The sequence below is a fragment of the Hibiscus syriacus genome, unplaced genomic scaffold (assembly GCF_006381635.1).
Source record: "Hibiscus syriacus cultivar Baekdansim isolate YM2019G1 unplaced genomic scaffold, ASM638163v2 tig00116962_pilon, whole genome shotgun sequence".
Taxonomy (NCBI): domain Eukaryota; kingdom Viridiplantae; phylum Streptophyta; class Magnoliopsida; order Malvales; family Malvaceae; genus Hibiscus; species Hibiscus syriacus.
This window is the reverse complement of record NW_024063488.1, coordinates 1,853,969-1,867,355: the sequence shown is the minus strand read 5'-3', so window position 1 is coordinate 1,867,355 and position 13,387 is coordinate 1,853,969. Positions and strand designations below refer to the sequence as shown.

The window sequence follows — 13,387 nt, the reverse complement described above, 5'->3', positions numbered from 1 at the left end:
ACAATTTGTCCTTTTACAAAAGCCCTATTATATTTGGGTCAAAAGGAGACAGATTTGTTATTATGCATTACTTTGAAAAGTGCTTATAGAACACAGGGAGTTCTTCAACAGTGTAATTGTTCAAAACATAGCCAGGAGGACACGGACGGATTGATGCCAATGAACACTCTCCAGTAGACTCTTCTGTGATAACGTTGATGCTCAGGCTTCCCAATAAATCTTCAACAAATTCTGTATCTTCAATATCCCCTAACTGTTTCCGCGTGTCAATCACAAATCCTCCAGACACAAAAGATTTGGAGAGTGGTGGAATGACCATGGGTCCCCAAACAAGATCTTCTCCCTTTACTCTTGCCTTCCTCCTTTCCTTAAGCTTTTGTGCATCCTTGACTTTATCATGGTACGTTGGTTTGTATCCGAGACCAAAATAATTTCTTTTAGGAACTGGAGCCGACCCTTCAGTGATTCCTTGCAGTTTCTTTCCCAAGCCTTTCCCTACCTTTGCTCCTCTAGCTAAGGTCTCCTTTAATTGCATCTTTGTATTTTTTGAAAGATGAAGAATGGGAATTCTTTTGCCTTCAGAAATAAAAGTAGCATTAACAAATTCCAAGGACTGGAAGGAGGACTCTAGTGCATTTTCATCTACCCCTACATATGGTGCATCTGTAGTGATAGAGGCAATGATGTCTTCTTCCGCTTTGATGGTCACCAGAGTCCCATCAACAATGAATCGGAGCTTTTGGTGAAGGGAGGAAGGAACTGCCCCAGCCATGTGAATCCAGGGTCTCCCTAGCAAGCAACTATAACTCGGATGAATATCCATGACAACAAAATCTACTTCAAATGTTGTAGGGCCAATTCTGAGAGGGATAATCATCTTCCCCATTATCTTGCGTTCCGTCCCATCAAATGCCCTTACAGCATTGCTACAAACCCTCATTTGTGATACATCCACAGGAAGTCTATTTAGAGTGGCGAATGGCATAACATTCAAGGCCGATCCGTTGTCAATTAACACCCCAGAGACGATGACTCCTTTGCAATGAGCAGTAATGTGTAAAGCCTTGCCCCTGCCTTTTCCTTCTTCAGGTATTTCGTCATCATAAAAATAAATAAAATTATCTGCATTAATATGATTTACCATCCTGTCCACACGTTCCACTGGTATATCCTTCCCTACAAAAGTTTCATTCAGCACTTTGATCAGAGTATTTCGATGTACTTCCGAATGCAATAGTAGAGATAACATTGAAATCTGTGCTGGGGTCTTATGAAGCTGTTCCACAATATTATACTCGCTGTGTTTCAGAAACTTTAAAAATTCCTGAGCCTCCTCAATCTTAACAGGCTCATTCAATTTATCCTCAGGATCTTTAATAACCACATCTCTTGCTTTATCAGCCTTTCCAGGAGCATAGCATCTTCCACTCCTGGTGAAAAATCCAACTTCAGCAACCTCTTCCTCCTTACTCTCAGGAGTATTAATTTGGCATGTATAGTCCCAGGGAACACTCTTATTACTCTTGTAGGCAAAAGGCGTAAGGGTTTTGATCACCACCCTAGATGTTATACTTCCACTGCTGGCCTCGTAATTTGGTTTCGATATGACCAGGACAGGCTTTTTTAAATTCTTTTCAGCTTCCCTTGAATTTTCTTCAGAAGCGCAGATATATCTTTCATTCTCACTCATTCTTTCTTCATAGAACTGCAACTCCTGCTTGTTCATTAATTCTTGGACTATTTGCCTGAATTCTTGACAGTCCTGAATTTGATGACCATTTTCACCATGGTATTCACAAAAGATCTCTGTCTTTTCCGTTGAGCATTCATTTCTAGGGCTCAACAACCCTCTCTCCTTTATTTGAGCATATACCCATTTCAGTGGTGTTATTATTTCTTCAATTCTCCTCTTAATTTTCTGATTTTTCTCAATAGCGTTCACTCCCTGATTCTGATGATTTGGAAGCGGGTTTGCAGCAACACAGGGTGCTTCAGAATCATTAAAGGACACCACCTTTCTCTTGATCAGATCTTCAACCACTCTTTTAAAAGCGAGACACTTTTCAATGTTATGTCCTCTGAGATTTGCATGATATTCGCATGTCTCATTTTCGTTGAACCATTTTGGATAAGGTGGTTTAATTGGATCAATGAATTTTGGTGACACTACGTGAGCTTGGACTAATCCATGGAAGAGCTCACTGTAAGTCATTGGTATGGGAGTGAACGTCATCCTTTCATTGTTATGCTCGCGCTTAGTCTCTCCTTGGGATGAAGAAGAATTTCCCATCTTCGGCTTACTCACAGAGAAATTTACATTATTCACCTCTCCTTCTTTCCTTTTCATATAGGGTTTCTTTGCAGGAGTTTGGCTACCGACAATCTGCCCCTTCTTTAATGCTCTCTCGATCATCTCTCCGCACATCACGATATCAGAGAAGCTCTTAGTTGCCACTCCTAACATATGATCAATATAAGGAGATTTTAACGTATCTATAAACATGGTTATAAACTCCCTCTCAATAAGTGGTGGGTGCACTTGAGCAGCAATATCCCTCCAGCGCTGAGCGTACTGTCGGAAGGTCTCATTATGCTTCATCTCCATATTTTGGAGAGTAACACGATCAGGCATCATATCGGTAACGTGTTGATATTGTTCTTTAAACGCATTGGCCAAATCCTTCCAAGACCCTATTTTAGCTCGGGTTAATTGGTTATACCATCTGACAGCTGACCCCGCCAAGCTGGCCTGGAAACAGTGAATTAATAGCCCATCATCCTTCACAAATCCTGTCATTCTTCGACAAAACATGGTCAAGTGAGCAACAGGACAAGTTTTTCCATCATACTTTTCAAATTCCGGCATTTTGAACTTTGGTGGTAATACTAGGTCTGGCACAAGACTCAATTCCTCTGCATTCATTCCGTCTTGAGAACCCTGCTTTCCCATTTCTTTAAAAAACCCTTTGCACCAGTCCTTTAAATGCTCTGGTACTTCCGTTTTAGGTTTCTCCATTTCCTCAGGATCTACATCAATATACTCATGAGGACTGTTTTGAGGGTTAATCGTAGCCATTTGAACCTTTACAGCTGAAGACCCTGCAGGATGTTCAACTAGCTTTTCAGGTGAGATAACTAGTCTCGGGGTAGACTCCTGCCTAGAAACTTCAACAGGGGCAGCGCTTGGTTCTTTAACTGTTTCAGTACGTAACCCAGACATCTTGGTCATCATCTCATTCATCATATTAGCCTGGCTTTGCAGGATTTGATCTATAATTGACTTTTGTGACTGATCCATCTTTGCCTGCCATTCTTGTTGTATTCTTAGTAAATCTTCTTGCATTTCTTTCTTTAATTGATCAAGCTTGGCCTCCATGGCTCTACTTCGCGTGTGATAAGGATTGGAGTTCTTACTTGCCAGAATCGTCTGTCACATAACCCTTCGGAAATTAATTTTATTGCTCTTTTAACTTCGAATGCATATTATTGGTAATGTGCTATAAATGATATATTTTATTGGTGATGCATTATAAATGATGAATTTACTTATGTATGATGCAAGTATGAAATGCAAATAAAAGGCGTTGACCCAAGCAGTAACCATTCGGAAATACTTTCATTGGATAAAAAGTTTCACTCATTACAAAGGAGTTCTATTACATATAAGGCCTAGCCCTCAGACTCAGCTCTACAATTTCATTCATAATGGCGATGATCTCCCTTGTATATTCAGAAACCGGATTTGTGCGCAGTTGGATGATCTCCGCTCTATTGGCTAATTCGTTCATGTATCGAGCCACTTCACCCATTTGAGCAATAGCTTCCCCCATCATGCGCTCGCGCTCTTCTACTAAGGATCGATAATGCTCGTATGTATTTTCCCATCCCTTATTGATGCGTTTGATTTCTTTTTCTAGACTGGTAATATGAATTCGGCACTTCTGGAGTTCACCTTTCAATTCTCTGATTTCCTTCTGGAAGGATTTGTTTTCTTCGAGAGCAACTCTTAGGTCCACTGAAGCGGGAGGAACTTGCACTTGCAGAAGGGATTGCTCGAGGTTCGATACATGACTTTTGAGCTCATCATTCATAGCTCGAGATTGGTTCATCTCATGTTCGAATCTCATCTGTAATTCTCCCATTTCTCCCGTGAGTTCATCTACTTGCTGACTTTTTGTCGAGAATCTCTGCATCCACGATCCAATCTCTGCCTGCTTTCTATCGAGGAATCGATTCCATCCCTGTCTCTCAGACCACATCTCTTCTTTCTTTTGCTTTCTTTCTTCTTCAAGCTCTAAAATTCTTCGATCTTTGTCCTCAAAGTCCTCAATTATACTGTTCATCTCAGTTTTTAACCCCTGGACTTGATTCTTTTCTTCTTCTAATTCTTTCAAGCTGACTTCTTTTTCTTCATGGAGTTTTTGAGCTCTACGAGCCTCAGCTTTATACTGCTTGATCAACTCCTTTTTATCGGCCTCTAGCTCGCATACCTTTGCTTTTCCAGCTTCTATCTTCTTGATCTGACACTTGTTCTCAATTTCCAGACTTTTGATTCGCCGTCTTGCAGCCGCTAATTCTCTGGATCCAAGTTTCTTTCTCACTTGCTGCACCCTTTGATAATCTTTTTTTAAGTCTTCTAAATCGGCTTCCACCTCCTCTTTCCGTTCTCTCATCATTATAAACTGTCTGGCGTGAAATTCAGCCTCGATAGTCAACATGAAGTTTACTCTCTCTATCTCTTCTATTTTCTTGGAATCTTTAGCCTTTTCCATTTCAAACTCAATTCTTTGGATTTCCAGATTCGAAGGGATATTTCTGATTTGTTCTTCTATCGACCTTGATCCCTCTCCAGATGTTAAAGGTATCTTATCATTTACCCTCCTGATTCTCCAGGCTTCATAATCAGGCGTCAAGATAACATCCGCTCCCATTACTTTAGTCCTAAAAGTCATCCTCCAGGAATCAGCCGCATCTTTGATTTTCTTTCTATAATTGCCTTCTTTATAATCAAATTCAGCACCAGTCAACCCATGAGTCACGGGAACAAACTGTCGGGCACCGTACTGTCTCAATATCAACAAAGGAGCGTATCCCACTCCTCCCCACAGTCCCAGTAATATAATCCAGTCCAAATCTCCACACTTGAACAAGATTTGTGTATGCATCAGCCACGGTGTTCGCCATGCTATGTTTTGACTTTGTAGATTCCGGAAGAAATCAATCCATTGATCTTTCTGAGATACTTCAGGCCACTCCTTCGTAAGGTACTCAGCAACAGGAGAATAATCTTTCAAAAAACGGTTATAGTTGACCTTTTCTTCCTTCCAGAAATGGCTTCTGATCCACACAGTAAGCAATTGAGCACAACCCATAAAACGACCTCCCCCCAACCTTCTACATATATTCAAAGATCGGAAAGTTTCAGCAAGAATTGCATGGACTGGATTCACCTCTCTTCCTAACTTCTCAACCAAATCGACTACTGCTAGCTCGATCAGCCCCAAACATTTTGGAAAGATTACCAAACCATATATACCCAAAGCAAATACATCTCTACGCACATTTTCATCTACATGTGCTTCAGCTATCTTTTGTAAGTGAGACCACGGCACTCCCTCACTTTCTCCCTTGCGTTGCAAGCGATCATTTACCCATTTGTCGCTTGTGCCCGAGATCTTTGCAAGCTTTGACTTAAAAGAAGGCCCTTTTATCGATCGGGAGTAAACTTTGTCTACTTTAACGCTTGGCAAATTCAACAGAAATTGGTATTCCTCGAGGGTTGGAGTCATGTCCTCTCGGTTGAATGTGAAACAACTATAGGCCGGATTCCAAAACTGTATTATGCTTCGTATGAGAACCGGATCTACCTTCACGTATATCAGATGAAATATATCCCCATAAGTCCGCTGAAAAGCTTGCCTCTCAATAAGATTCCAACTTTCCCAAATTGTTTTCAATCCCTGAAGCTCATTCTGTTTTAAAGAAGCTGGTGTATAATCAGACAGATCCGACACGTAGTTCCCTGATAGACTATCTCCCTGCTCTTTCTGCTTGGCTTCGGACCAGTTCCTTACATCTGCTGGATTCACTTCTTTGTTTAGGAAACTCCTTTCCATCGTGAAAGTCTTTCCACTTTATCGATACTCACAGATCAATCGCCTTTTCTAATGATATGTCTATGCAGTATGAAAAAAATAAACAAAACAAACAAAACAGTTAGTCAAAACAATTGTATAAATTTAACATAAAAAGATATATAAAACAGGAAATAAATCTATTATATTTATGTATTATCTACCCGAATAATATTCCTCAAAAAGGGTCCTACCCGAACATGCTCTCTACCCTCCTAAATTAATTAAATTCTAACTGCACCTAAATTCTATTTCACATGCTTTAACAGAATAAATCTATTCTACACACTCAAAAATAAATAAATAAAATAAAATAAAAAGGTTAGAGGGTTTCTCCATTGTGTACGCCTATTTTGGGTACCTATTGGCGGACAGAGGTTCAGTATGACTCTACCTAGTGTGACCGTTCTATGGTTCACTATATGCATGGTTTCAGCTCTAACAGGAAAAAAAGGACTCGAATTGTCCTTGATGTCGATGCCCCCTTGGGCTACCAAACCCTCAATCCTCACCCATTACAGGTTTCAAAAGGACCGAGTTCAATTCGAGGGGATTCACTGCCTTATACCCATGCGAGGAATAAATTCCTACGAAGGTATAAGGTATGTATCCCATGGGTTGTTTGCTAAAACTCATACGAAGAATAAATTCTTACGAGAGTAAAGCAAACACCCTAACTAACTTGGATCGAAGCTCATGTCTAGAGCTCGTGTTATGCTAATGAAAGTGATGTGTGTGAGGAGAAACAAACAAACCTTTGACTCAAAAAAAAAAAACAGGGAAAATAAAAAAATAACACCAAACGAGAACTAAGAAATATCTAAAAAAAACAATTAAAATGTTAGTATATAAAAATAAAGAGATAAAATAATAAATAAAAATTCAATAAATAGATCATAGTTTTACTAAAGATTCGAACTTATAATTTCAACCATAACGACCATATATAAGCGACCGACAGCCTGACTCTCTAGAGGTCCCCAGCAGAGTCGCCAAGCTGTCATAACCATTTTTTAGGTGGAACCATTATTTATGGTTTAAAAAAACGATTACGACTTTAATTCGGAAAATTTGGTGATTTTGAACGGATTTGAATAAAATTGAAAAGAGTCGCCATCGACCTTTGGGTTAGGTAGGTCGAGTACCTAAAAACGTCTTTTAAAAACAATTTTAAGAAAAATAATTTTATAAGACAAAATTTTGGTCTACGTTACCAAAGATTCATTTAAAACAGGTTCGGGAGTCGGTTACGTGTGGGGAAGGGTAAACACCCCACAACGCAAAAAATTGGTACTGTGTAGCTTACATATCGTCGTAAATGGTGGAAATTACAATTTGAATATGAAGTAAAAAAATATGATCTATTTATTGAATATTTGTTAAAATAATAGAAGTACTTCACTTGGTAAGAAATCTCAAGATTTGCAATCCTCCAACGGGAAAGCTATCTCATCTATTTCTTATCGATAAAGTATATCCTATCTTTGAATTACCACTAAATAATATCGTCATGAGTAGAAAATAAAATATGCTTAATTTATGTATCGTTAATATTAACATAACAACCATTACTACAATAAAAATTATGAAAATAGAATAATAAATAAGTTATGATCTATTTATTGAATATTAGTTAAAATAAATAAAAAAAAAATCCTTTTCTCGATAAGAAATCCCGAGATTTGCAATCCTCCGCCGGGAAAGCTACCTCGTCTATTTCTTACTTGTAAAGAATATTTTCTCTTTAAATTAAAAAAATATCGAAAATTGACATAAAATGCATCATATTATACTTTTCCAAAGCATACATCATTCATATTAAGAATCAAGAAATAAATAAATAAAGATTAAAATTTAAACATCAAACAATATGAACATAAAATAAAATAAAATAACAAGAATAGAATAACAGTAAAAAATTTCATAAGATCGTACAAAGGAAGAATTTGTACTTTCAAATCCATATTTTATTTGAACGTCGTATCGGATTGCACCATTTCGGTCAAATAGTACTTTCCACGCCCGTTCTACAAATTCATGTTCTTGAAAAATATTTGAATGAAATTAACAACTAAGGAAATAAAATAGAAACAAATATGATTGCAAATGACAAATAAAATATTTACAATATTAAATAAGAACATTTACTATACATGTATGAAGGATTGAAAAGCAAACAATTAAATATTACAAACCAAACTAAAATACCAAAATAAATCATTTAAGGCAATAAAATGTAATTAACGGAAATTAAAAGAGCTAAAATGACGAAAAAAAAAATATTAGGGACTAAACTGCAAAAATACAGGAAGTTAAAGGACCAAAATAGATATAATCGAAACTTTAGAAACCAAAATGAAAAAAAAAATTGGGAACTAAAACAGTAAAAAAACAGAATCTTCAAGGGCTAAACAGCAAAAACAGGAATTTAAAATACTAAAATCAATAACAGAAAGTTAAAGGACCAAAATACCAAAAACAGAAACTAAAGGACTAAACAGCGATTACAAAACAAACAGAACCCAAATATAAAACATTAAAAAAGACAAATACTAGAAACCAAAATAACTCAACAATATTTTTAAGGACTAAAATAAAATGAAAGTAAAACAAGTAAGCCATATTCAGCATTTAACCCAATATATAAAAGTAGTGATCAAAAATGCATTCAGAATCAAAATACATGGATTATAAACATAAATAAAACATGTATTTCTTTTACATAGTAAATAGTGACTAAAATGAACCAACAATAAACTATACTGCACATGTATAAATAAATTAAAGTTTGATGGCTGAAATACAGATATAACCACAAAAATATTTAATAGCAAATAATGACGAAAATGTAACAAAAATAAAATAAAAGCTCAAAATGAAATGATGGAATTTCATTAAAGTGGTAAGATTACAACCATTACACAAGCTGCAGGGACCTAAACTGTTGTTTACCCATAAACTCTAAGGACACGCGTGCAAGATTACAGAGGTAAGAGGACCAAATGGGCTATTAGCCCTTAATCCCACCACTCGGCCTCACTCATGCCTCAAAACGACGTCGCTCGACGTCTGAAAATATAACCCTTTTAAGGGTTATATTAAAACCCTAAAATCATTTACTCTCCCCCTCATTTCCTCAGCCGTAGACCCAAACCCGTGGGAGAGAACTCTCCCTCGGCTCACCGCCATGGGAGGCGACCAAGCCTCCTGCCACCGCTAATCAGTGGCCACTAAACCTAAACCGATCAACTATCCCCCATTAACGACCTCTCCTTTGAAACCCAACCTCTAGAACCCAAACCCACAACTTACCACCCGAACCGGACTCCCCCCAAAACCAGAAAAACAAAGGCTTTACCTTCAGAAATGGGGCTAGCTGGAATCGGAGAAGGTCACAGCGAGATCCACGGTGGGGTTAGAGAAGGTAAAACTTTTTTTTTCTCCCCTTTTTCTTCTGTTTTTTTCTGTTTCCCATTTCCTTTTTCTTCTTTTTTCTGTTCTTTTATCTTTGCTTCCCTCTGGATTCCTGGTGAGATGATGATGATATCTAGGTAGATAGGATTTGATTTCTCTGATTGGGTGAATAAAATCCAGATTTTTCGGGATTTTAGGGTGCTATTCTAATGGGTTTTTTTTAGATTTGGGGTAAGTTTAGGCCACTGTTATTTGATTGGGTTACTGTTTTTACAGGAACCGGTCACTGTTCATGCAGGAGAGCAGTCGGCGGCGACGGGACACCTCGGCTTGGTGGCTCGGTGATTGGCTCACGGTTGCTCACGCGGCTCAGGCATGACTGGTGAAGATCAACGTGCGGCTGGGGGATTGGAATCTGGCTTGAGCGGCGGCTGTGTAGTTAGGGGATTAGGGTTTGAAACCCTAGTCTGATTTAGGGTTTGAAACCCTAAACTGATTTAGGGTTTGAAACCCTAAATTGATTTAGGGTTTGAAACCCTAATCTGATTTAGGGTTTGAAACCCTAATCTGATGGGTTGGTTCAGTCTGGGTTGTTGGGCTCCGGGATTGGGCTTGTCACTTGCCACCTGGGCTTTGGGTTGGCTGCTGATTTGGCCTTGGGTGTGTAATTGGGCCTGTACAAAATTTGTAATATATAATTTAATAATAATAATAATAATAATAATTAATAAAATTAAATAATATAAAAAAAAGACCCGGACAAAAACGGGTGTCTACAACGTATACCTTATAAATATAACTGTTGAAATTTAAAATCTTAAAAAAAATAACACTTCCTTTTATTACTGTACATATAAATTTGTTTTATACTAAAACAATTTGCTGTGGATATTAAGACTGAATGTTGCAAAGTCATTATCAGTAGGCCCATCATTGCATAACCATGGAAATATGGAATCGATTCATAAAATTTGCTTTGGTCTACGTTCACATTTCATCAATCTATATGCTTAATCGGACGGTCCAAATTGTCATGTCCATCAATTTCCATATACCTTTGTCCCATTAATCAAATGGAGAAAAATAAAATCAAGACATTGTATAAGGCAAGGGAGTGATAGTTTCTATACAAACACCGATTCATTTCCTTGTGGTTTCCGTCTCTCCTTTTCTATAATAATATTCATACCATCTTATAAAAGTCTACCATGTTTATCTTCAACCTTCCTTTTCCATCATCTCTCTTAAAACCCCACCATTTGTGATCCATGTGTGCTCTAAATCTCTTTCCCGCCATGGATTTAGACGATGCGAGGCTCGCAAAAAGAAGAAGAACCAAGCTTGAGGTTGAAGATGATGATCGGCAACGGCGGACAACAACCGGGATGGAAACCCTTCCCGGTGAAATCGTCGTCGACATACTCTCCAGGCTGCCGATCACATCTTTGGTGCAATTCAAGTTCGTATGCAAAGGGTGGCGTGCTTTAGCTCAGGATCCTCTCCTTGTTGCAGATATGTGCAAAACTCACACAACAAATCCATGTCTCATCCTTCACAGCGATTTTCCCATCCGAAACCACCTGTATTTTGTTGATTTATCTCCGAACAGCCAAGACAAAGACAAGGTAAAAAGATTATATGTGCCTTTCCAGACATCCATGCCTGAATTTGATGTAGTTGGATCATGTAATGGTTTATTATGCTTGTCTGATTCTTTATACAACGAGGCTCTTTATATCTACAACCCTTTCACCATGGATTACATCGAGCTGCCCGAATCTCGACAGTATCCTGATCAGGAAGTAGTGTTCGGATTCGGATTCCATCCAAAAAGCAAGGAATACAAGGTAGTTAAGATAGTTTATTATAGGAACACTAGTAGTAGTAGCAGCAGCATCTACAGTCGTACCAGGAGAGTCGTGTATCCGCATTCGGATGTTCAGGTTTTCACTCTGGGATCCTCTGCCTGGAGAAGCCTAGGGAAAATACCTTACCAGCTCGTAAGGCGACCATTGGAGGCATTGGTCAGCGGAAGGCTTCATTGGGTGAGTAGGCCACGGAGATATCACCCGGCTCGACGCATTATGTCGTTCGACTTAGGGACCGAAGAATTCGAGGAGGTCCCGATGCCTGATTGTGGTGGCCTAAACAGGTGTAACTTCCATGTGTCTGTTTTAAGAGGTTGTCTTGCAGCAGCTGTTTATAGGAATTATGGGAAACTGGAGATATGGGTCATGAAGGATTATAATGTGAAGGAATCTTGGACTAAAGAGCTGAGCATTGGAGCTTATATGCCAAAATGTTTGAAACAAAATTTGGACCGAGATAACAGGCCATTGAAGATCTGGAAGAACGCGAGTGGTAAAGTGGTTCGAGTCCTTTCCGTTCTGGAAAATGGTGAAATCCTGTTGGAGTATAAGAACAGGGTTCTAGTTTCTTATGATCCAAAGAAAGGCAAATTTACAGATCTTGTGTTCCAGGGGAACCCTCATTGGTTTCAAACAATTGTTCATGCAGCAAGTTTCAGTTGGATCCCTTCCTTGATGGTATGAAACTGATGATAATGTTTGTTTCTTAGCTCACCACATCTCATTGTAATTTGTACCAGTATTGTTTGTTATACAGAATCAAAATCTGGGAAATCTAGAGCTTGAATCTAGGCTTTACAGACTGCATTTCTTTTACAATTAACATCAACCAAATCAGTTTTGTGAAGCCAAAGTTAAAAAAGAACTCAACCACCAGGGGTGCAAACAATTAAAATTTTATGATATCTCGAAAGTATAGTAAATCAACTCTTTTCACACATGATGATAGAAAAAATGAGGGTTTTGTCCGTCTTCCAACTCACCTTACTAGAATAAAAATCACTCTTTTCATACATGATGATAGAATAAATGAGTTACCTCCATCGTTAGTAGTTTAACCCTTCTGATTTGAGTAGAAAGTTATAGTCGGAGACAAAATGTGAGTGATTGATGTTTAGTATCGATTGATTTTAGATCTTTAACACATCACGTTCATCTGTCAAATGTCATATACATTATGCCAAATGATTGTGGTTTCTTTATGTACAATGAAAAAAAATACGAAAATTATATAACACAATTTTTTTGAATTGTTCGTGGGTGTGCTCAGATAATTAAGGGTTCAAAGCAAAAGTAAGTGGGTGTTTAATTAATTAATTTGCAACTCTTTTTGCTAGTGTAAATGAGAAAATTTTCAAAATCCTAAAGGAGTGCTTGGGATTGGTAGTTCATCCACTTAAAGTCTTGCACCTAAAAAAGAGTTAAGTGGAAAAAGAGAAGTCATCACATCTGTGCTTTTTTCCACTGCTCTAAAGGAGTCTATCAAGTGTCATCTAGTGGCACATGTTCACACATTCTTCTCTTCATAATACAACTCTTCTAAGCTACGTGATTAAAATATGTATCAACAATAAATAACCAAAGTAGTAATGATTTGCTCTCTTTTTTTACTTTTTATGTATTTGATTTTAGGGTAAAGTACACAAATGAGTCCTTTGACTATTAAAAGTTACAAAATTGTCAATTGACTATAGGGTGTTGCTTTGTCGAGTTCCTCAATTATTAAAAATTATAAAATGATCATTCAACTATTCATATGTTTTAGACTTGTCCTTTTCTATTAAAAAAATGACGGTCGATTGAGTTGGACGTTAACCTATTGATCAATATATGATAGCATATGATCTCAAAGTCTCAAACGACTATACAATTCAAATGATTCTAGAATCAGATTTTATCATAACCCGTCAACATGTTAACATCCAACTCAGACGACCGTCAATTTTTTAACAAAAAATGATGGGTTTAGAA

General features: G+C 37.7%; 1 protein-coding gene across 1 annotated transcript; it reads left to right on the top strand.

The window, feature by feature from the left end:
• Positions 1–10,671: 10,671 nt before the first annotated feature.
• Positions 10,672–12,190, top strand: LOC120190039 (F-box protein At3g07870-like). Its single transcript, XM_039193166.1, has 2 exons — positions 10,672–10,889; positions 10,929–12,190. Exons 1-2 carry the CDS (start codon positions 10,817–10,819, stop codon positions 12,098–12,100), a joined length of 1,245 nt encoding a protein of 414 aa, XP_039049097.1. The 5' UTR covers positions 10,672–10,816; the 3' UTR covers positions 12,101–12,190.
• Positions 12,191–13,387: the final 1,197 nt, after the last annotated feature.